The 22,088-nt window shown below is 39.4% G+C and overlaps 1 protein-coding gene across 2 annotated transcripts in view; it reads right to left on the reverse strand.

Annotated features, from left to right (window-relative positions):
* Positions 1-17,627, reverse strand: part of TAX1BP1 (Tax1 binding protein 1) — a 90,305-nt gene extending 72,678 nt beyond the window's left edge. For both annotated transcript variants that reach the window (XM_040472377.1, XM_040472376.1), the window contains exons 1-2: positions 17,514-17,627; positions 9,783-9,951 (exon numbers count right to left, since the gene is read on the reverse strand). In XM_040472377.1, the coding sequence (XP_040328311.1) occupies positions 9,783-9,944 (162 nt within the window). In that variant the 5' untranslated portion in view covers positions 9,945-9,951; positions 17,514-17,627. The remainder of the gene's footprint in view (positions 1-9,782; positions 9,952-17,513) is intronic.
* Between the last annotated feature and the right edge of the window lie 4,461 nt (positions 17,628-22,088).

Consider the following 22,088-nt stretch of genomic DNA (forward strand, 5'->3'; position numbering starts at 1 on the left):
ACTTCAGCCAGGTCACGATCTCGCGGTCCGTGAGTTTGAGCCCCGCGTCAGGCTCTGGGCTGATGGCTCGGAGCCTGGAGCCTGTTTCTGATTCTGTGTCTCCCTCTCTCTCTGCCCCTCCCCCGTTCATGCTCTGTCTCTCTCTGTCCCAAAAATAAACGTTGAAAAGAAAAAAAAAAATTTAAAAAAAAAAAAAAAAGAAAGAAAAACAAAATGGGAGAAATGAGATCCATTATCATATAAGAAAAATATGTGTAACAAAAGAGATGTTGAGTGGTTTGGTCTTTGCTGTGTTTTCTCCAAGTGAATCACAATAGCTCAGGCTATTCCTTATTGGTTGCCTACACTGGTAACTTAGAAAGTCTATCTAACATTTTGCTTTCCTTTACTGCCTCTATGTCTGGGCAACTCTTCTCAAGAGAAGTAGTTGACCGGTGCTACGAGATGTCACAGGTATCCCCTGCTGAGACCACTGAGGAGACGGTCAAGATGCAACCCAGAGTATAAAGTATAAAACTGTGCTTTAAACTCCTTTTGAGTAAGAAACACTGAACAATGGATCTTAGGTCACTCTGGAAGGGCCATGTCAGGCATACATAAAAAAATAAATGTAGGGGCGCCTGGGTGGCTCAGTCGGGTAAGCAACTGACCTCGGCTCAGGTCGTGATCTCGTGGTTTCTGGGTTCAAGCCCCGCGTCGGGCTCTGTGCTGACAGCTAAGAGCCTGGAGCCTGCTTCGGATGCTGTGTCTCCCTTTCTCTCTGCTCTGCCCCTACTTGTTCTCTCTCTGTCTCTCAAAAATAAGTAAAAGTTAAAAAAAAAATTTTTTTAAATAATAAATAAATAAATGTAAAAGTCTCTCTATCTGGAAAGATACAAAGTACAGGCTCCTTTAGGATAGGTATGGCTTGCACCTAAACTCATGTGAAAATACAGCAGAGCAGGTCATAATGGAAAAAACACAGTACACCTCTGGAAATTATGTACAAGTGCATAAGAACAGTAAATATCTAATTAAAAAAGTCAGACAACAAAGTGTACAAGTCACAGCTTGTTTTTATTTTCCTGGTCACGTGGTTAAAACATGATTGGAATTCAGATTTCACAACTCAGACTACAGATTTCAATCCCTTAAAATGCAAGGGAATTTGCCTTTTAGTCTACTAACAGCAAATGGAAAGAAAATACATTTAGAATTGATAATAGCAATTTTAAAACAATGAAAAATGACAACAACAACAACTTAGAACAAAGGAACAAAGTTCCCATGACTGTCAAAACACTTTGCTTCTAAGAGCTGCACTTGAATCAAGTTAAGAGGGCATATCTATACTAAGGAAGGAACCAAAGCAACCGTTATTGCACATAGTTTAGTTTGAGGAATTACCAAAGTACTGGGCATAATTCTTCTACTAATGCAACAGCAAAACAAAAGCATAAAAGGGAAAAGAAACAAGGATAACATGGAAGGAAAAAAAACCACAAATGTTTTCCCTTTATTCTTTTTAAACTGATTTATTTATTTTGAGAGAGAGACAGAGAAAGCAGGGGAGGGGCAGAGAAAGAGGGAGAGAATCCCAAGCAAGCTCTGCACTGTCAGCACCAAGCCAGATGCAGGGCTCGAACTCAAGAAACCGTGAGATCATGACTTGAGCCGAAACCAAGAGTGGGCACTTAACCGACTGAGTCACCCAGGTGCCCATGTTTTCCCTTTAAATAGGATTAACATTTCAGAAAAATATGTTGGATGAGAAGCACGGACAATAAAGGAAATTCTGAGACGGGACGTAAAGATCAGAAGGACATCAAGATTACCTAGTAAAACTAAGATATTAATAAATTCTGGAGAAACCTTAACAGAACAAAAGACAAACATTAGGGACAGCATACAAAGAGCACTTGTAAAGTGAGAAACAGACTCAGAGGGACTGATTTTAGGCGAGAGGTAAAGGAAGACAGACTTAAGAGTTGGGAGTAAGAAAGGCACTGAAAATAAATTTGTTAGTTACATATGGATAAATATATAATCTACAAAATAGTATAAAATGAGCCTATGGATGTTTAAAAGCTAGAAAAATATACACCAAACTTAACAACAGGTATTTCTGGGGAAGGTGGGGGTACAATGGATAAGGACATGCATTTTCTTTCTTTTGTATATTCTGTAGTTTCCCAAAATCACTTATAAGAATAAAGATCCTCCCTTTTTAAAAGAAAAAGAACTCCAAAAATGCCTAAATATACATGAGAAAGTAATGCTGATTGTAAAATAGAAGTATCAACCAGTATAAACGTCCCTCCATAAGACAAAACGTTACAAAGCTACTTATATTAAGAAAGTGACAGCGGCACCCAGGTGGCTCAGTTGGTTCAGCTCAGGTCATGATCTTAGGATTTGTGAGTTTGAGCCCCGCATCAGGCTCTGTGCTGATGGCTCGGAACCTAGAATCTGCTTCAGATTCTGTGTCTCCCTCTCTCTCTGCCCCTCTCCTGCTTACACTCTGTCTCCCCAAAATAAATAAAAACATTTTAAAAATTAAAAAAACAAGAAGAAAAAGATAAAGAAAGGGACTATCAGGGTGCCTGTCTGGTGTGGTTGGTGGAGTATGCAACTCTTTACTCAGGACCGTGGGTTTGAACCCCATGCTGGATATAGATTAAAATCTTAAAAAATCTGTCAAAAAATCTTGTAAAGAAGTGATTATAATCCTAAGTGAAAAAATTCAGGGCATAAAAAAGGGCATGCAATATTATTCAAACTACTTTCAAATATATGCAATAGAAAAAGTGAAAGTCTTCCTTTAATTAAAAAAAGACTGGAAGGAAATACTTAAACATTAATAGTATTAGCCACTGTTATTAGACAGGAATATAGTTGGGCAAGAAGACTGCTGATCATCTTAATTTTTTTAATACTTTATTCCAAGTTTTCTAACATTATGATTATTTTACAATTATTTTATTTTTAGGAGAATACTTTTTAAAAACAAAAATGAGACAAGGTTCAAGGGAGACCAAAGCAGAAAAGCAGAAAAAGCAAAAAGAAGAGAATATGAAAAGGAAGTATGAGAAGGAAAGGAGAAACAAGGAAAAACAAACAAAAGCTTGAAACAAGATATTCATGCATAAAATCACTGCTCAGGTTCACTGTCCACGCCAGGAAATTAAGGGTTTGTTTTTTTTTTTTAACCTGGTTGGCAGTGTGATGCGTGAAAACAGTATCTTACTGGGAAGCATGGTCTGCCTAAAAAGACTTTGGAAACAACGATCACTGCACTCCCAATTTCCTCACCTAGAAAAGTATCTGAAACATGAGAACTGTTAAGTCTCCTTCTCAAGTCTTAAAAAAAAAAAAAAACCAAAAACCTCATGGACCTTTGGTTTATTAAAAATTATTTTAATTACAAGGTAATTTAATTTGTACTAAGCATAAATCTAAATGTAAATTCCTTGTGCTTATATATTTGTACAACTAAAACCAAATCAAATTCATAACAACTAGGGGCACCTGGGTAGCTCAGTCGGTTGAGCATCCAACTCTTGATTCTGGCTCAGGTCACAACTCCAGGGTCATGGATCGAGCCCCATATTGGGCTCCCCACTGAGCATGGAGCCTGCTTAAGATTCTCTCCCCACCCCCCACCCCCATCTCCCCCACTCACATGCTCGGAAATAAATTTAAAAATTAAAACAAATAATAAACACAAACATAAATAAAACAAAACTCAAACATAATGTGACATATATTTTACTGCAAGTAGTGTTGCATTTACAATAAAAATACAGCATGAGGTATAATTCTAAATCTTTTCCTATATTTTTACTATCTATCACTCATAAAATGCATGTTGAACTTACTAGGAACTCTGTTGCTAATTTTAGATAACCAGATCTCTCAAACTGCCAGAGAACATTTTTTTTTTTAAGTTTATTATTTTAAGAGAGTGGGAGGGGGTGAGGGAGAATCCCAAACAGGCTCCACACTGTCAGCCCAGAGCCCAATACAAGGCCGAACTCATGAAACTGTGAGATCATGACCTGAGCTGAAACCAAGAGTCAGCTGCTTAACCAAATGAGCCACCCAGGCGCCCCCAGAGAACAATTCTTGAATGCCAATTTACATGAGGTTCAAGATTCAGCTCCAAAGTTTAATGAATAACTGTAAGTCACTTCTCTCTGGACCTCCATTCCATTATCTGTAAAATGGGAACTATAATGTTCTGATGAAAAATCTTTGCAAAGTATAAACAAACCAATGTTACGTGTTTATTTTAGTTATAATCAAAAACAGTCCATACAGAGGAGAGGGAAACTACAAGGAAAAAATAAAAATCTCCAACCCAGTCTACATCCCTTGACTAGCTTCATTCATTTCCCTACCCAACTTCATAATCAGTTAATCATATCAACAGAGCACCTAAATCCACCCTAGTATCCTTTGTCTTCTTGAATTCCCTTCCCATTCTCTCCCCCACCTTTACCTCTCCAAATCGCAATCTCAATGATTACCACCTTGGAATTCTTCACTCATAATTCTGGGTGCTAAACCTTTCTGGATAAAATCCTAAAACTGATGCTCAGCAATCTCCAATTCCCTAGGACATTCTTCCACAGTAGCAGAACCAAATCTTCTGCATACTCAAGTCCCCTCAACTCTTATTTAACACATAACCTTGTTCCTCCTTACTGAATATACCGAAGCCATGAATGAGTTCCACTCCAAATTCATTCAAATAATTGCTGACAAACCCCCATGGATTCTACTTAGGGATTATTACCTACAAGTGACTCCCTTTTCTACCGTCGGCCTTCATTATCCCACCTAGGAAATTAGGATAGTCTAAACATTTTCCCTGCCTCCATTCTCTTCTAATTCCAATTAATCTCACTCAACCCTCCAAAATAAAAATTCACCTCTAAACTTTATTACTCTTTTTACTTTATTCCTCAGCCAGATATTAAATCCATAACGTAATCCAAACCAACCATTCATCTTTTTTTAATGTTTACTTATTTTGAGAGAGAGCGTGCACGCAAGCACAAGCAGGGGAGAGGGGCAGAGGGAAAGAAAAAGAATCCCAAGCAGGCTCCAAGCTGTCAGTACAGAGACCGAAGCAGGATTCAATCTCAAACTGTGAGATCATGACCTGAGCTAAAATCAAGAGTTGGGACACTTAACTGAGCCACCCAGATGTCCCCCCCATTTATCTTCTAAAACTGTTACCTGTCCCAGGCAAATCAAATTCCTTAACACTTTCTCAAAACATACCACACACATCTTCCTTTCATTCCTTCTCCCTTAGAGCTACCATCTGGGCACTTTCTCCCTGCTTGCCTGTCAATATCATATCTATCAAAACCATCCTAGAGGGCAATTTGCAGTATGCATAAAGTGTTTAAAACATGCAATAAACATGGCAATTCCACTTTATTAAACATGATTTCTTGAGTCTTCCCATAGATTCTGAAATTTTTACTATATGCCTGAAATTACTATGGAGTTTTAAAGTATTATCTAGGGAATTCTATAATCCAAGGGCATTCTACACAATTGTATTCATTTATATATTTATTTCTTAAAGAAAAGTTATAGTCCCTGGAGTACACAAGAGATAGTTTAGCATTACCAAAGCAAAAAATATAAAGCAGGCAATGACAAAAAAATAAAGTTTTCAATCAAATCATATAAAGAAGCCTTATAAGGCACAGTGGTAAAGTTATTTAATGTTGGCATTATTCCACAGATGATAAAGAACCACTTAAGAGTTTAAAACCAAAGGAAGATATGCTCAGATTTTCATTTTATATTATAGTTTTTATAGAGTAGTTTGACGAATAGATGGGGGGGGGGGCAAGAATGAAAGCAGAGAAAACAAGTAACCTATTGCAATAGTCCTGTAAAGAGATAAGGAGGCAGAAGTCTACGGCAGTGAAATTACAAATAAAGAAATAAATAGGAAGTAAAATGGATGGAACTGGTGTTTGACTAAATTTGAAGGGAAAGTCATAAGCTTGTGGCTTAGGCAACAGGCCATTAACTAAAAATTTTTTAAATTAAAAATCAGAATAAGCAGTCTGAAGGAAAAAAGGGAAAGATTCATCTTCTTGAAATACAATTTATCATACACCAGCCTAAATACCTACATATACAAAGACATACCACTACCCATAACACCTACAAACAGTTTAGACTAACACTGAAGGTCCTCCATTAACAGACTAAAGCTTAATTCCACACTTATCTCTCTCCACTTCCCTAAATGAAACATATGTTCCAGTCAAACTAACCTGTACTCATAACATTCTCAACTTAATGCCTTTGCTTATACCACTTTCCTGTCAGAAATGCCCCTCCCTTCCTTTAAAAAAATTTTTTTTAGGGGCGCCCAGGTGGCTCAGTCAGTTGAATATCTGACTTCGGCTCAGGTCATGATCTCACGGTTGGTGAGTTCAAGCCCTGCGTTGAGCTTTGTGCTGACAGCTCAGAGCCTGGAGCCTGCTTTGAATTCTGTGTCTCCCCCTCTCTCTGCCCCATCCCCACTCATGCTGTCTTAAAAATAAATAAAACATTAAAATTTTTAAAAATTTTTTTTAACATTTATTTTTGAGAGACATAGTGAGACAGAGCACAAGTGGGAGAGGGGCAGAGAGAGAGAGAGCAGGGACACAGAATCTGAAGCAGGCTCCAGGCTCTGAGCTGTGAGCACAGAGCCCGACGCAGGGCGGGGCGTGAACTAGAGGACTGCAAGAACAAGACCAGAGCCCAAGGTGGAGGCCCAACCAACTGAGCCACCCAGGCGCCCCTCCCTTCCTTTAATCTTATTTCCCTACTGTATTCTTCCCTGACCCATTCTTGCACAAAACACCAATTCTCACTCAGTTTAACTTGATACTCTTAGCTCACATAAAATCAAAACAGGTACTGATTTCATAAAATGTTGCAATGAATGTGTCTCCATTTTGGAATTTGACTTAAGAAACAAAACAAAAAAATAGTAAATGACTCCTCTATCAGGCAAAATCAAGGCAGGAGGGATTCAAAATGAAACTGAAGGGGCAACTGGGTGGCTCAGTCAGCTGAGCATCCAACTCTTGATTTCGGCTCAGGTCATTATCTCAAGGTCACCGATCAAGCCCTGCGGGCTCCACACCAAATGGGGAGCCTGCTTAAGATTCGCTCTCCCTCTAGCCAACTAATCTTTGACAAAGCAAGAAAGAATATTCAATGGAATAAAGACAGTCTCTTCAGCAAGTGGTGCTGGGAAAACTGGACAGCGACATGCAGAAGAATGAACCTGGACCACTTTCTTACACCATACACAAAAATAAACTCAAAATGGATGAAAGTTCTCAATGTAAGACAGGAAGCCATCAAAATCCTTGAGGAGAAAGCAGGCAAAAACCTCTTTGACCTTGGCTGCAGCAACTTCTTACTCAACACGTCTCCGGAGGCAAGGGAAAGAAAAGCAAAAATGAACTACTGGGACCTCATCAAAATAAAAAGCTTCTGCACAGCAAAGGAAACAATCGGCAAAACTAAAAGGCAAGTGACAGAATGGGAGAAGATATTTGCAAGTGACATATCAGATAAAGGGTTAGTATCCAAAATCTATAAAGAACTTATCAAGCTCAACACCCAAAAAAAACAAATAATCCAGTGAAGAAATGGGCAAAAGACATGAACAGATGCTTCTCCAAAGAAGACATCCAGATGGCCAACCATCACATGAAAAAATGCTCCACATCACTCCTCATCAGGGAAATACAAATCAAAACCACAATGAGATACCACCTCACAGCTGTCAGAATGGCTAACATGAACAACTCAGGCAACGACAGATGTTAGTGAGGACGTGGAGAAAGAGGATCTCTTTTGCACTACTGGTGGGAATGCAAGCTGGCACAGCCACTCTGGGAAACAGTATGGAGGCTGCTCAAAACATTAAAAATAGAACTACCTTATGACCCAGCAACTGCACTGCTAGGCATTTATCCAAGGGATACAGGGATGCTGTTTTGAAGGGGCACATGCACCCCCATGTTTATAGCAGCACTATCGACAATAGCCAAAGTATGGAAAGAGCCCAAATGCCCATTGATGGATGAATGGATAAAGAAGAGGTGGGGTGCGTGGGTGTGTGTGTGTGTGTGTGTGTCTCTACACACAAATGGAGTATTACTTGGCAATCAAAAAGAATGAAATCTTGCCATATGCAACTACATGGATGGAACTAGAGGATGTTATGCTAAGCGAATTAGAGAAAGACAAATATATGACTTCACTCATATGAGGACTTTAAGATACAAAACAGATGAACATAAGGGAAGGGAAGCAAAAATAATATAAAAACAGGGAGGGGACAAAACAAAAGATTCTTAAATATAGAGAACAAACACAAGGTTCCTGGAGGGGTTGTGGGGGGGGGGGGGGAGGGAATGGACTAAATAGGTAAGGGGCATTAAGGAATCTATTCCTGAAATCATTGTTGCACTGTATGCTAACTTGATGTAAATTTAAAAAATTAATCAATTATTTAACAAATAATAAAAGATTCTCTCTCCCTCTCCCCTACGCACACACTCTCTAATAATAAAAGGAAATGTCATTGCATGCCAAACTTTAAAATTCAACAAAATAATGTTTATTTTTGAGAGAGAGGGAGAGAGAGAGAAAGGGAGACACAGAATCACTAGCAGGCTCCAGGCTCCAAGCTGTCAGCACAGAGCCCGATGCAGGGCTCAAAGTCGCTTAACCAACTAGCTACCCTTGTTGGTAGCCTTGTTGCCCCTTGTTCAATAGTTTTTCTGCCCTCCTCACTCTGTACAGCCATTTTTCACTTCTAGATACCCTCAATGTCCCTAATTCTAGCAGCAACTCTTCTTTTCTAGTTTGCTGCTTAACCTATACACACCAACCAAAATTTCAGAACCATTAAAATCAGATCTAAAATAAATTTATTCTGAGGGAGAATCTAGAGGAACCCAGTAGAAAAGTTTTACTGTTGACATTTATGACATTTTGAATATTCAAATGACTTAAAATTTTATTTAAGTAATCTCTACATTCAAAGTGGGGCTTGAACTCGACTCCAAGATCAAGAGTCACATGCTCTTCCAACTAAGCCAGCCAGGCACCCCGAAGAGATTCTCTTGTTTTAGTTCTCTACTACATTGTAAAGAGTTGAAATTGCCAGAAAATCTGTAGCACAGTAAAGCACCACCATAATGATCACCTCAATGTAATTCACAAATATTATAAAAAATGGCAAAATTTAAGGACTAGGATACCTGCCATCATAGAGTTTACTATTTAGTCATGTAAAACAGAAAACTCTTATAAAAGCATAGGACAATATGAGCAATATTTAAGCAAGTAGAATAGTAGAGTAACATGGCTATAGAATTGTATAATTAACACTAATTACAAATGACTGGAAGAGACAGTAAATGATGTAACAACTCAAAGGAAAAGATCTTTTTTCAGGTAAGGAATGGAGAAAACAGAAGGAAAAAAAAAAGGATTCTGAAAAGTTTTCACAAGACCTGGAGTGACACTGAACCTTTTGATCAAAGAGAGGTGAGTCTGGCAAATTCAAGTTCCCAGTATTTGCTGTATACTACTCAGTACTGTTAAATATTTCATGTTTACAAAACGTTTAAGTTTACGATTGTAACAAAGGCCCTCAATGCAGAGTTAAGACGAGGCTTATATAAGCTACATATCAACCTGCTTAAATAGAAAACAGAATACCTAAGTGGAAGAAATACACAGAAAGTTCTTACCTTGAATATACCAACCCAATCTTTTGGATGTGGATGAATATATGGAGTTAAGGTGTAATGACATTCCAGGTGTGCATTAGGAAGATAACTCTTGGCCACATTTTGAAAGATGACATGGGCAAAGTTGGAAGTCTGCAAGGGGACTTCTTGAAAGGATGTCATTGTGAATCTGTAACAAGTAAATCATGTAAGTTGAATGAAACCAAAAAAAAAAAAAAAACCAACAAAAAAAAACCTTACACCTTCAGAAAATGCATAACATTGAATGCAAATTACATGAGAATTTGCATGCCATAATTATTGACAAGATATATAGTTAGAACTCGTCTTTAAAAATGTGGTTAAATTTTTTTAAATGTGCTTAAATATAAAAACACAACCAGGAAATAACAAGTTACAAAATGACTCAGGAAGTTACATAAGGATTAAAAAAAACGTTAAAACCAAAATCAAAAACTCTCAACTCTCTTGGAAAGCCTAGCCCACTGTTTCGTTTGCAAGCAAAAGCAAATGAACCAGAAGTGTTTCTATGCTGAACCCTGGAACTTAGTAATTTTCTTCCTCAATCTGACCCATCCTCGTCTAGGTCTTAGGCTCCTATTAATTGATGTTAACCTCTCTGTGTCTGCATTCCTGACCCATGTTTGTGATCCCTTAGACCAACATTCTCAACCTGAGCATTAGGGGCTCTCCAAAAAGGGGGGTTGGGTGGCATCTGGCTGGCTCAGTCGGTACGTAGAGCATGTGACTCCTGATCTCAAGGTTGTGAGTTAGAGACCCACAATGGTTACAGAAGTTACTTAAAAATAAAATCTTTAGGGGTGTCTGGTGGCTCAGTCAGCTAAGCAGCCAACTTCAGCTCAGGTCATGATCTCACAGTTCATGAGCTGGGAGCCCAACATCAGGCTCCCTGCTGTCAGCACAGTCTGCTTTGGATACCCTGTCCCCCTCTCTCTCTGCCCCCACCCATACACGCTCTCTCAAAGAACAATATATAAAAAATAATAAAAAATTATAAAAATTTTTATATTATAAAAAATTATAAAAATTATAATATAAAATATAATAAATTATAAAATTTATAATTATAAATATAATAAAATATAAAATTATTATATAAATAAAATTATAAAAATTATAAAATAAACATAAAAATATAAAAAATAATAAAATATTATAAAATATTATAAAAAATAATAAATAAAAAACTTTTAAAAAATGAAAAGATGACAATGACTTTCTGAAAGCATGATCTGGGGAAGTATGGGTGTGTGCATGCATTTTTTTTTTCTTTAAAAAATAAAGATTACTTGGGGAGACGTTTTAAGATTTTTAAATAACCTCTACAACAAGAGGCTCGAACTCAACAAACCCAGAGATCAAGAGTCTCATGCTGTACCAACTAAGCCACCAAGGCACCCCTCCCCAAGTAATCTTAAGTATTCATTACCACCTCTCACTCATTTCCACAAATGCCCAGACCTAGCCTGTCTTCATTCAGGACTTCTGGTACATGCTTGTTCAGATATCTCAAATCACATAAAATCTCAGCTGGTCTACTTGACACAACTCAGCTTATCTGTTCCTTTCAGCCTATACTGATTTTATACCCTTTCATTCTGGGTTTAATAATCCTACCTTGGCTCTTTCCATAGATTTACTGATTTAAAAATAAGTTATTTTTTATGGGCACCCAGGTGGCTCAGTCGTCAAGTATCTGGCTTCAGCTCAGATCATGATCTCACAGTTCAGGAGTTCAAGTTCCACATTGGGTGAGCTCGAACTCCACTTTGAGTAAAACACTATCCCCACTTTCTCTCAGTCCCACCCCTTCCTCCCTCTCTCTCAGCTCCTCATAGGATTCTCTCTCTCTGCCCCTTGCTCAACTGCGCCCTCTCTCTCAAAAACTAAGTTGTTGTGTTTGTTTGTTTTTTAACGTATAGTGCCAATGAAATACATAGCTGTTGAAAATCTATTACAGATTCAGTGAATGTTCACTGCTTAGTGAACACCAAGCACGAGAGATGGTGAAAATGAACTATAAAAATCTGCAAGACACAAATATTTTCCATATTTTGTACTCGACTTTTTGAGAAAAAGGATACAACTGAGAATTTACTCGTAAAAGCCATCTATACGTGTGTCACAGACTCAGTACAATTATTATTGATTCTACAGTACACATAAACTAGACAACATCCCTATGGTACTTGCTTCTTAGTCATCACAACAGAAATCTCCGTGATGGGGAAAAAAGAGGCAAGATTTTTGCCAACCAAATTAATCTCATTTACTTCACAATCAATAAAGTCTCTATAGGGCAAACACAGCAGTTAGTCTATACTCATATTTTAACTATTAAAAAGGTCTTGGGGCGCCTGGGTGGCTCAGTCGGTAAGCATCTGACTTGAGCTCAAGTCATGGTTTGTGAGTTCGAGCCCCATGTTGGGCTCTGTGCTGACAGCTCGGAGCCTGGAGCCTGCTTTGGATTCTATGTCTCCCGCTCTCTCTGTCCCTCCCATGCTCATGCTCTGTCTCTGTCTCTGTCTCTCAAAAATAAAGGTTAAAAAACTCTTTATTGCTAAGAAGATCTCAGACAACATGCTTTTACAATATGTTTCTTTTGCTGACCTATTTGAAATACTAGCAAATTTTTGAAGTTTCAAAATAATAAACACTTCAGAAAATACGCACTTTTCTTCTTGTGTCTGCTCAACTTCTATTCAAGTACTGCTTTACTGAATATACTGGACATCTCATAAAGAGAATGTCAATGGTGAACCTAGAGGCCACTGCTAGAATACCAATCTGGTTGACTGTTAGCTAGCTGTGAGCTCTGCCAGGATTCCAAGGTAAGGAGAGCACATTCAGTAGCAATCCTTCTAGGTAAGATCTCTGCACTAACAAAAAGGCTTTATGACCAGCAGCCCTATTTCACAGAAGGACTTAACTAGTATTCCCCAGCTGGTATGCCAAAGCCTTCAGTAAAATGAAAAAAGGTAGCACTTACTTACAAATATTGGGAACTCTGCATAAAATAAATGAAGTGTTATTTACTTTGCTGCTTTGAATTGTCTGACCTAATTTGGGCTCAGGGGGATGTCATGGTGCTAATAAAGTCACTAATGATAATCTCTTTTCAAGTCAATGGCTTCATAAAGAAGGAAAAAATAACCCATCAATTCCAGTTTTGAAATATTGTTCAGTACTGGTTATATCAGTAAGAGAAGCTATAGCTAAATCAATGAAACCAACCTCTAGCAGACTCACCTACCAAAACTGAGACAAGTGAATCAGTAATATTTTTCTACAAAGAAAATGAATATTTCGGTTTCTCTGAGGAGGGTATTTATTAAGGAGAAAATAAGGCTAGGTTAGAATGAGTTGCCATGTTTTTAATTAAAAGCAGTTTAAGAATGAAACTTTTTCTTAAAATTTAACATGTTTCCTAAAGTAAACTGAATTAACAAAGCTGTGATTATGTTATAAAACAAGGCAGTGACGTTTAAACTTTTGTTTAACCTCAACTACAAAAGTGTCTTAAAAATCCATAATCAATCTTACACTTTTACTTCACTGAAAAGATGAAAAATAGCAAGAAGGTACAGATCTATATATTTATGTATGTTTGTTTATATGCTTATAAATTGATCAAAAAGGACTCAAAGAGTACACACAACAGTCTTTACTCAAGAGGAATCTGTGTGAAGACAACTTTTAATTGATATTTTACTAGTATAGATAAATGCATTGTTTTCACTGTTTTAAATAAACATATTAACATAAAATTGCATTTTTAAACCTTCCCCCAAAATTCAAGTTTTTAACAGAAAACCCTAAATCAGACTTTAAATATATTCATGATTATAAATCTTAAGATAATTTGTGATCCTAATAACCTTAATCTCTCTCCAACACCCCTTCCTCCCTTTTTAAAAATTTCAATGCAATTATAACTACAGAAATGTTTTACAAGTCATTCCACTCTCATTACTAGTTTTTCAAACTTTAAAAATTAAATTCCAATATATTTCCTAGTCATAAAAACTTAACAAGGGTAAATGTAATCTGAATGTCATTACCACATGAATTAATCCATTTCAAATAGTAAAATAAAAATTTCCCACAGAAGTCCTGTTTCACTCCTTACTCAGATAAAGAAATGAAAAGATGGGCAAGCTTTAAAAAATGCTGAAATTCACTGAGAATGTCAACGTATCAAGATGATTCACAGGCAGATTTATACAATATCCATGCACACCCGCTCTCTCTCTCTCACACACACACACACACACACACACACGCACGCACGCAGAGACACAAAGCCCAGTGGAGAGGTTAATGTGCAAAGTCACTGCATCACCTTGTGGTAATGCTTGGGAAGTGTAGCTTCACTAACATCCTGAGGAAAAGAACAAACTGCACCTCAGCTGGAGAGGAAATATAGCCCCCCCTACACACAAAGGGAAATGGAAGCAGCGGGACTAGACCAAATTCTACTGCCCATTCTCTAAAGTACATCTCCAGAAACGTGGGTACGCTAAGATGCAAACGAAGGCTAAGCAAAAATTTTCGACTCAAGAATTAAAGAACCAAACACATTCAGCTGGGAAACCAAGTCTGAAATGCATACACCTGCTGCCTGCAGTGACCTCTTCCATGTTTCCTACTGTATTCCCGAACATCTCTAGAGTCGCTTTGTATGAATTATGCTGTAAACTTTATACTATTAAGTCTTTGGTCTAAAATCCAATTGTGTTATTCTGGAGATTCATCAATATCTAAGGAAAAGACAACGTGCAGTGGGCACTCAGTTAAGTAGTTAAAATAAATGGGGGGGGGGCCCCGGGAAGAGGTGGAAGCACTTCAATGTTGTATTTATTCCTGCTGGAACTTTTTCAAGCCCAAAACAAATCTGTCTTTTGTGGTAGTATTTTTCCAGTGGCTTCTGCTACTTACTTTATTTTGCTGGATTAGTCCAAAATGTAAGCCTCAGCCAAGCGAACTAGAAAATATACTCTGAATTTTGTTCTGTGTGATATGATTGTGGTAATTGTGGGGGTTTTTTTCCCCAAAGTCCTTATCAAGTTAAAGACACTAAACTAATTACAAGTGAAATATCCTGATGTCCAGGATTTATTTGCTTTTAAAACTCCAGGGGGGAAAATGTTTTGGAGGAGATAAAACAAGATTAGCAAAATGGTCGTTCCTTCCACCGTTTGTTCTCCTTTTGCGTATGTTTGTAAGTAAAGATCAGTAATAAAAACTCCATGTATGACCTGCAATAGAACACCTTGTATATAGTGAATGACAAACTCAGCAAAAAAAAAAAGTCTTTAAAATCTTCAGTTAAAAATATATGAACTTTTAAAATTATCTCCAAACTTCAGTCCCATAGGACACACAAATATCTGAAGGAAAAACTGTTTAACATTCTAATAGTTTCCAATTATTCATACTTTAGTTCAAAGATTATCAGCTGGTTTATAGAGCAGAAAAATGTTATCTGAAATCTTTTTGGAAGGCAGAAGCAAAGCCAACAATCTGTTAATTTGCACTCTTACAATCAGCATCCCTATCTCTAGAATTCTTTACAGCTGAGTACCACTACACTTTGCCCAGGTGTCACTCATACCACTTTTATTTACTCCGTAGATTGTTTTTAAAGGTGATTTCTAAAAAACTCTATATTGGAGCACCTGAGTGGCTCAGTCAGTTAAGCGTCCAACTCTTGATGTCGCTCAGGTCCTGATCTCACGATTGGTGAGTTCCAGTCCAGCGACTAGCTCTGCACTGTCAGCACCGCTCTGCGTGGTGTTCTCTCGCTCCTGCGCCCCTCCCCCTGCTCACGCTCTCTCAAAATAAACTTACTTAAAGATTTTATTTTTATTTTTGAGGGGGGCGGGTGGGAGAAGCTGGTTCTGCAGTGAGAGCAGAAAGGCCAATGCGGGGCTGGAACCCACGAACTGTGAGATCATGACCTGAGCTAAAGTCTGATGGCTAACCGACTGAGCCACCCAGGCGCCCCTCAAAATAAACTTTAAAAAAAAAAAGAGAAAGAGAGAAAATAAAAAGCTATGATCTTGGCCCATATAAAGAGAATTTTTATCTTTCTGTAAGGATTTGAGCCAAAATAAACTTTAAAAGCCAGAAGAGCATACAGCCAAAGTTTTACTTAGTAATATCCAAAATCCAAAAAACTAAAATCCAATAAACCTCATATGTATTCCCCCAAAGTACATGAGCATCGTTAGAATGTTTCATATTTAACATTAAAATGGCTACAGCATTAACTGTAAACAGGTATACAACTCAATGTGACTACAAGAAAAAACAACAGGATGTTGTTTGAAGTTGCAAAAAATAAATTGAAAAGACCTAATAAGTCATTTCTAACGTAATCAATACTTCGAGAAACCAAGTTTAAGAACAAAACAAAGGCCTGACCTCAGGCCCTTCTCTCTACCTGCATGGGACTTTGAGGGGCAATCGTCCCACTTTTGGATTAACATGTTATTGAATTCATCTCTTTAAATGATTTGGAATGGAGCACGAAAATCGTAATTAGTGCCACAGTTCGCGCTGTTCGTAGAACTTTTACAATGAGTATAACGCAGACTTGAGTAAGATTTCCCGTCTAAATCCTTGTCGTAAATCTTTGTCCTAAGCAACGTTTGAAGCCTTAAAACCTATTATACAGAAAGTCAAATGCCACCGTGTTTTCAAATAAACCTATCATTAAAAAGGGAACTAAATGTATCAACAGTCACAGACAGACACAGACACACACAGACCCACACACAGACACACACACACACACACAGACCCACACACACACACACACACACGCACGCACGCACGCACAAAACCCCACCCACACCCAATTCAAACAAAGATTGCCCCAGGCGAGGAGACCGGTCGGGACCAGACCACAACTTGCGAGCCTGCAGGGTGTTGGGTGGATGAAAGGGGGGGTTGTGAAATCAAGAAAAGTTGCCTAAGCAAAAGAAGACGTGTGGCCCTCTTAAGACTTTTTTTTTTTTTTTTTTTTTTGAGATCCCTCGGAACGTTAAGCGTAGGAGCCACCCATAAACAGACGAAAGAAACGTTTACCAGACCTGTAGCCCAGGTGAAGGCTGCGATCCGGCCCCAACAGCTAACTCCGCCCCCCGCCCGCAAACGGAGGCGACGCAGTGAGTCTCCGCCTCTTTCTCCAACGGCGACCCAAACCAAAACACCTGGGTTTCACCCCACCCGAGCAAACCCGAGCCTCGGACTCGACCTGTTTTCCCAAGCTCGCCTACGCCGGCAGCACACATACTGCCCTCAGAGCACACCCTGGAATGGGCCTCGGGCAAGACAGGTTCTTCTTCGGGGGTCCCCCGTGTCACTCGCCCCCGCCACAGTGCCCACGTCCCCCAGGGCTCCCCCCAAATCGCGAAGGCCTATCCCGGGGCCTCCCCGCCGTGTGGGGCGGCCACCCGTCGTTTTTCCCAGCCCCACTGCTAACCGAAGTTGCCCACACCCCCGTTACAACCGTAGTCCAGAAGGAAAAGTTTGTCCTGGGGAAGGAAAGCATCGTCATTTGGCTGCGTCGTCACCACGGCGATCATTCCCGAGACTGGCCAGGCCCCTAGACTCTTAAGAGCTGAGGAGCGTACCGCGAGCCCCCAAAGAGCTCCAGCTGGGGCCCCGCACAAGTCGCTGGAGCCGGTCGGGGAAGGTACTTACCCTGCGAGGAGCCCCAAGACAGAGGGAGCGTTAGAGAGGCTTCCGAGCCGGTGCCGCCATCAGCCGCCGAACCTCTTCCGCCACCACTACCTCTCTCCCCCGACCGGCTACACCTCCCCTCAGTGCCAAAAAGCCGGCGGTACGTCACTTCCGGCTGTGGGCCCGCCCCTTCCGCCACCGCCGCGCTTGGTGGGCCGGGCCATTCAGCTGAAACGAGGTCTCTGCAAACGTGACCTTTCACCAGCTCTGCGGGCGGATCCAAACTCCAGACCGGCCTTTTACCCCGGCTCGGCTACTCCTCCTCTTTCTTCGGCCTCACAGGAATCGCTCACAGACCTAGTCAAACAGGGTCCGTTTGGATTTGCGTTTTTCATTTAATTATTACTTTGACCGGAAAGTTAGGTAACTTACCAGTTAGGTTGAAAGGGTAGTCCAAAGTTACATGGACTATTACCATGGCATTGCCCGGCTCTTAAAAATCCTGTCTAAATGAATCCGTTTATTTTATAGATGACAAAGTAGGGAAACGAGAGAAGTGAAGGAGCGGACCACAGGGCTCGGACTGCAACCCCTAACTCGAAGGCTCTAGTCCAACTCCTGGTCCAGTCCTGTGCTTCCTTGACTGAGATTTTGTTCATTGGAAGACCTCGATTCTAGACGCGATACACTTCCAATGCTCTAGGATTCTATTTCCTCTTGTCCCAGCAGTGGTCTCTTTCTGCCCGCACTTCTATGAGTGGTTACCTGCTTTTATTATCTGTGTTATTTTGTGTGTGTGTGTTTGTGTGTGTGTGTGTGTGTGTGTGTGTGTGTGTGTAAATTTTGTCCTGTGTTTTCTGTTCAAATATATTTTCTAAAATCACTTTTGACTGTGATGTCTCTTACCTTCCTATAGCAGGCATTCAGTTTGAATCCAAACACCACGGAAGCAAGTGTTTCTGTTCTATTTCATCATATTCCTCTGTTGCTATAAAACCCTTTTAAAATCGTCAATATCTCCAGTAAAGAAAGGATAATTACCTCACATTAAATGCTCTAAATACAGAACATACAGAATCTTGTCATAGTCTTTCATTTTTTTCTTCCACATGCTTAAGATTACAATACCTTCAGGGACACCTGGGTGGCTCAGTCGGTTGAGTGTCTGACTTGGGCTCAGGTCATGATCTCAAGGCCCGGCCTCCTGCTCTGTGCCAACAGCTCAGAGCCTGAAGCCTGCTTTGGATTCTGTGTCTCCCTCTCTCTCTACCCCTCCTCCACTCGCACTCTGTCTCTCAAAAATAAACATTAAAAATTAAAAAAAGATTACAATACCTTCAATAATACAGGTTCTCAATGTTTGCTCAATTGCTTCCTATGAAAACCTTTGAACTTGGTTCTGTTGTATATCATACTTGATGGTAGAATTTCAGAAGAACTTTATAGGTCATTTAGTACCAACCTCCTTATTTTACAGATGATGATATTGGTGGGATAATATCACTGATCACTGGTGTTACCAGTAGCAGTCTTCTAGTAGTGGAAATAACTGCATCCCTGAAGAAATGAAAGTATAGTAGGGGCGCCTGGGTGGCTCAGTCTGTTGAGCTTCCTACTTAGGCTCAGGTCATGATCTCAAGGTTGGTGGGTTCTGGCCCACGTCGGCCTCTGTGCTGACAGCTGGGAGCCTGGAGCCTGCTTCTGATTCCCTGCCTCCGTCTCTCTCTGCCCCTCGCCCACTCAAGCTCTGTCTCTCTTCCTCACTAAAAAATAAATAAACACTAAAGAAAATTTTTTGGGGGCGCCTGGGTGGCTCAGTCAGTTAAGCATCTGACTTCGGCTCAGGTCATGATCTCTCGGTTGGTGAGTTCAAGCTCCACGTCAGGCTCTGTGCTGACAGCTGGATCCTAGAGCCTGCTTCAGATTCTGTGTCTCCCCCTCTCTCTGCCCCTCTCATGCTCTCATGCTCTGCCTCTCAATGATAAATAAACATTAAAAAGATTTTTTTAATAAAAAAATCTTTTTAAAGAAATGTAAAGATAGTAGTAAATTTTATAAGCACAATTTTTCAGAGGTGTCACTCTTTTTTAACCACATTACTTGTTTATATGTAATTTCTAATTGTCACCAATTTTCAGTTAATGAAATCAGAAAAACAATGTGCTTAAGAAAAGCCATAATTGGAGAGCATTTTTATGCAAGTCTTTTTACTTTATTTTGTTATTTTTGATAATTTCTTGAATTTTTAGACTTTATTTTCCCCATGAAGGTATTTGCTTAGAAACTGTAACTTGCTTTAATCCAGTTAATAATGGCCCCTTGAATTTTTAGACCATGTTTCTCCCAGTAAGCTAAATATATATCCTTTCGGTATTTAATTGAATTGTTAAAAATTAGCCTATTGTAGATACAGCAGTGTACTTGGGCCGTAAGGGATATGGATCCACACATGAAGCCTTTGGGCCAGGTGGGTTTCAGAATTCAGAAATTTTTTAGACTTCCGAAAAATGTACTTGCTTTATGTTCCATGACATTGCACAAGGTCTGCAACAGCACATCATAATCAAGTTAACATTTTTTGAGGAAAAATTATGACTACCACACTACAAAGTAGGATAAAGCACACAGTCTTCAATTCAGATCAGGTTTTTCAGATCAAGCTTTGCCACTCTGCTATGATGCATTCAGGTGAGTTCAGGTCAAGACAGGTTTTGCCACAAAACATGAAGAGAACATTTTACCTTCAAAACAGTGAATAAGGGATTGTAGACCTGTTCCAAGAATTATTGGAAAGTAAACCCCTTAGGATCTCATAATATTTCTGGAGCAGTTATAATTTCAAGTAGTTTCTAGATGGTTCTCCTAATCTATCACCTACCATCTGTCCCGTGTTTAGATTGAGCAAATATCTAAAAGACACCATTCCTCTGTTAGAAGGATTCATGATAACAAAGGGAAGAAAATAAATGAATCTATGAAAATGTGGGTGACTCTAAAATATGACAATAAAACAGGTATAAAAGATACTCAGAGATGAGAGAACTCAGTGTAGTCTTGCGTGAGCAGTATACTTTTCGTGGAGGAGGTAGACCGCTGGTAAAGCATTTTGATGAAGGCATGGAAGGAAGAAGACCAAGTCAGAATATAAGAGCTTGGGCACAGGAGTCAGGCAGGGAGAAGATCGTTAACAAAAAACAATCGCCATCTGTTTGGTACACAGTGCTGACCAGACACTCTGCTGGATATTTCGGTTGCCTCCACTCGTCACAGCAATCCTATATGGTATCACCCCAATATGCAGGGAAATGTAGCTTCGGAAAAGTTAAATAGCTTGCCCATGATCATGAAAAGGGCAAACCAGACTTGCACTCAAATCTGTAACTCTCAAAGTTCATCCATTTTCCCCCGTACCATGCTGTTTCTTTTCTTTCTTTCTTTCTTTCTTTCTTTCTTTCTTTCTTTCTTTCTTTCTTTTTGTTATGCTGTTTCTTGATAAATGCTTTTTGGTCATACAGAATGTGAGCTGGGTTATGCCAGGTGCTCTGGGAAGACAGAATAAAGCATGGTAAGAAATGGACCTTGAGAAGTAAAGGAGAAAGAAGGCACGATACAAAATACTTCATTTTGAATTAGCAAGACTCTGTTAAACTGAACTAGGCCTTGAAAGGTGAACAGGATCTGAGAAGGCAGACAAAGGACTTATTGGAAAGAATAATTAAAAGGGCACAAATTTGACAAATAGGTGGGACAACATGGTTTGCAAATTGGAAAAACTAAGTTCCAATAGACATGTTATAGAAATATTACGAGTTTTGAAAGCCAGGCAAAATAAATCGTTTTCGTCTTTCGGAACGGTGATTTTCCTCAGAGTTTATATTAAAGATTCCCTTTGCTAGAAATGATTCTTTCCTTAAAAATCAATACAACTGTTTGGGGTGCCTGCGTGGCTCAGTCGGTTGAGCATCCGACTTCAGCTCATGTCATGATCTCACAGCTCGTGAGTTCAAGCCCCGCGTCGAGCTCTGTGCTGACAGCTCAGAGCCTGAAGCCTGCTTCAGATTCTGTGTCTCCCTCTCTCTGCCCCTAACCCACTCGCATTCTCTGTCTCTCTCAAAACGAAATAAACATTAAAAAAAAAATTTTTTTTAATCAATACACCTGTAAACCTTTGTTTTAAAAACAGGGCTTTTTAAGATAGGACTTGAATAATGGTGGGTTCTGGATAGAGAAACAGAGGATTCCAACACTGTCAATAGGGTTATCTTCTCTTACTCTGTTAGGAGATGGTCTTGATGTACTTACTCCTTACCCACATTGCCTCTCTTCTGCTACTCTCCCAATTGTTTATAAAAAACTTCGCTCCTTTGGGGTGCATGCCAGTGAGCCATTACCCTCTCTTCTGTCCTTGTTTCTGTCATCTGCTGATCTCCAAGTCACTCTTCCTCATTCAGTGAAGAATATCACCTTGTGCAGTCTTCCTCTCCGTTTGGTGTCTCCTTGGATGAGATCAAAATTAGAAGGCCAACAGGGTGGGCTTTTAATTTCTTCTTTTTTTTTTTAATTCTTTTTCTACATTTATTTCTTTTTGAGAGGCAG

The sequence above is a fragment of the Herpailurus yagouaroundi genome, unplaced genomic scaffold (genome assembly GCF_014898765.1).
Source record: "Herpailurus yagouaroundi ecotype Mexico unplaced genomic scaffold, PumYag 100, whole genome shotgun sequence".
NCBI classification, from domain to species: domain Eukaryota; kingdom Metazoa; phylum Chordata; class Mammalia; order Carnivora; family Felidae; genus Herpailurus; species Herpailurus yagouaroundi.